This window comes from Prosopis cineraria, unplaced genomic scaffold (genome assembly GCF_029017545.1).
Source record: "Prosopis cineraria cultivar Desert tree isolate PC_DT_omini unplaced genomic scaffold, ASM2901754v1 PC189, whole genome shotgun sequence".
Lineage (NCBI taxonomy): Eukaryota > Viridiplantae > Streptophyta > Magnoliopsida > Fabales > Fabaceae > Prosopis > Prosopis cineraria.
In genome coordinates, this window is record NW_026555516.1 from 1,878 (window position 1) to 4,558 (window position 2,681).

The window sequence follows — 2,681 nt, forward strand, 5'->3', positions numbered from 1 at the left end:
TCTACACACGCAAATGTATATTTATATTCCATTTCTCATTTTCTCTCTATTAATTTCTCTTTTTTCTTTCTAATAATAATAATAATAATAATTTTTAAAATCTTAACTTAAAATTATATTTTAAGTTAGGTCTAATAATCATCTCCTATTAATTTATTTACCTCTAAATATTTTTTAAAATTTTTATTAACTCAAATTAACTATTAAAAATTTAAATTGGGATGTTACATTCTGCCTCACCAATTGACACTGATCAAACCCTTATTCGCTTCCCAGAAGCTCAGATCAAAGAAAGAAAACTTGCCAACAAAAAGAGACCAAAAAAAAAAAAAACTAACCACACACCCATCTACGTTAAACATTACTCTCATGGCGCAAAGCCAGTGAGAGAGGCACCAGAGGACAAAGGTTATATAGAAAATAACTTCATTTCCACTAATTATGGAAGGAGAGAAGCTCCCACAAGGAAACCTTAGGAGAGGAAATTATAAAATTTTGACCAATAAAATCTAATTTTCAAACATTGATTTTGCTACTCATTAAATTATACTACACTGTATTGGCCTACAAAATATCGTAGCTGATCGGAAACAAAATGCACAACGCCCTATAGATACAACTAGAAAACCCAAAAATACAGCTAATACTACGGGGAATAAATGAAATAATGCAAGAATGAATCACGGTTTTGAGCCTGAAATTAAAGGAAACCCTTATTACATGCCAACAAAAATATTACAAAGAGATACTCCCAAACATTAAATTGCCATCATGAGTTATTGCACTTTCATATTTTTCTTCAGATAATCAAAATTACAAAGCAACTTAACTTACGAAAAGTGTCATTTTTTTCCTCCCGTGTGTTGAACATTACTTTAGTTCTTACCACAATAACTTCAATATTTTGAACTAAGGTAACATTTGGATTGGTGAATTTGGTTTTAAATTTAAAATTTAAAATGTCGCATTTTAAATCTTACATTTAAATTCATATATTTAAAATATTTTGTTTGGTTAGATTAAAACATTTAAATAAAAAAGAGCGATGCGTTGAGATTCATAACAAGAATGAAAAATTAAAAGTGATCAAAGTTTACTTATATTTTTTAATCAATGGGATAAAAAAAGATACAAAAGTCATAGATGTATGCATCAACAATGAAAATGAAAAGTCAAGAATGATCAAAATTATTATAATTTCAAATGATTAGAGAATTAAAAAATTTAAAATTACAAAAAAAATGCAATGAAAAATAAAATTCAAATTCATAAATTTTTATGTGTATGCAAACAACTTGATCCAAATCTAAATCTCCACGTTAGTTCAAACACATCATAACATAAATTTGACACATGGATGATATACCACTTTCATAGATGTATGACGATAAAGATATACTGCATTAAAATATTATTTTAACAATCAAGAATGTATGCATCAACAGTGAAAATGCAAAGCCGAGAATGAGAGGTTTGATCAAAGTGACTAAAATTTTAAATAATTAATAATAAAAAATTTGACATTACAAAACAAATGCAATGAAAAATGGAAATTCAAATCCATAAATTTTTATGTGTATGCAAACAAAAAATTTGATCTAAATCCAAATCTCCACGTCAGTTCAAACACACCATAACATAAATTTGACACATGGATGGATATACCAGTTTCATAGATGTATGACAATAAAGGTAAACTGCATTAAAATATTATTTTAACAATTAAAGATGATGAGGTTGAGTAATGTTGGTTTTTTGTGGTGTAAAAACACTAAGTGGAGCACGCTTTGACTGTGGTTGACGATTCCAAGGATAGCAAAATCCATCGGCATCGCAAGGACCATCTTCATATATTGTCCAAATGCACAAATGGCATTTGTCTCGTTTCTGCACGTAAACATCATAGTAATGACGCGAAGAAGTTGACGACCACCAAAAGCTACAGAAATACAAGGATCTCCATGCCCACGGATCTGCTGTGAATTTGAACGAATATAGATCTTTAAAGCTGATGGTAACCTCTCCAAGGTCATGATTCTTATCTTTGCAATGGAGAGTCAAGTCTGCTGATGATCTAAGCGATTGATGAGTTGCACTGTTATAGTACTGTAAAAGGTGGAAGATCGCCATTAACTTTCATGATTGAAAAAAATATGGCTAGCAGCACAAGTAGAGATTTCATGTATGGAGCCATATGATTTTTGTGTTTTTCTAGGGGATATGATGCGAGAACTTCACACTTCACACACCACCGACCTCCTTATTTATAGATACGTGAGTTGTTAATTCCATCCAATTCAAATAGGGAACATTTATTATGGTATTAATGATAATAAATTCAGGGGAAATCTTTATTATGTTGTTTTTAATATTTGAATGTGCATTGCCTTTATTACATAGGATTTTCATTTCCAAATTTAGCTAAAAGTTTGATCATTGTATTCATGCATTTCAAAGAAAATGTATAAAAAGAAACTGCATTTGGGCCAACATTGAACTTTTATGCTTATTATTTTCTGCGGTTTTCAAATAGTCATCTTCTCTTATTTTTAAATCATTTCTAACATGTTATCAAAATTAAGGAAAACTTTAAATTATTCATTAGCTTTGTATAAAAATTTGATGAGCTTATAAGTTTATTCTCATTAAATATGCATACTTCTCTCAGTAACTTTAATGGT

General features: G+C 29.3%; 1 protein-coding gene across 1 annotated transcript; it reads right to left on the minus strand.

Annotated features, from left to right (window-relative positions):
* Positions 1-1,722: 1,722 nt before the first annotated feature.
* Positions 1,723-2,130, minus strand: LOC129295792 (S-protein homolog 5-like). The gene has a single exon (XM_054934367.1). It carries the CDS (start codon positions 2,128-2,130, stop codon positions 1,723-1,725), a length of 408 nt encoding a protein of 135 aa, XP_054790342.1.
* Between the last annotated feature and the right edge of the window lie 551 nt (positions 2,131-2,681).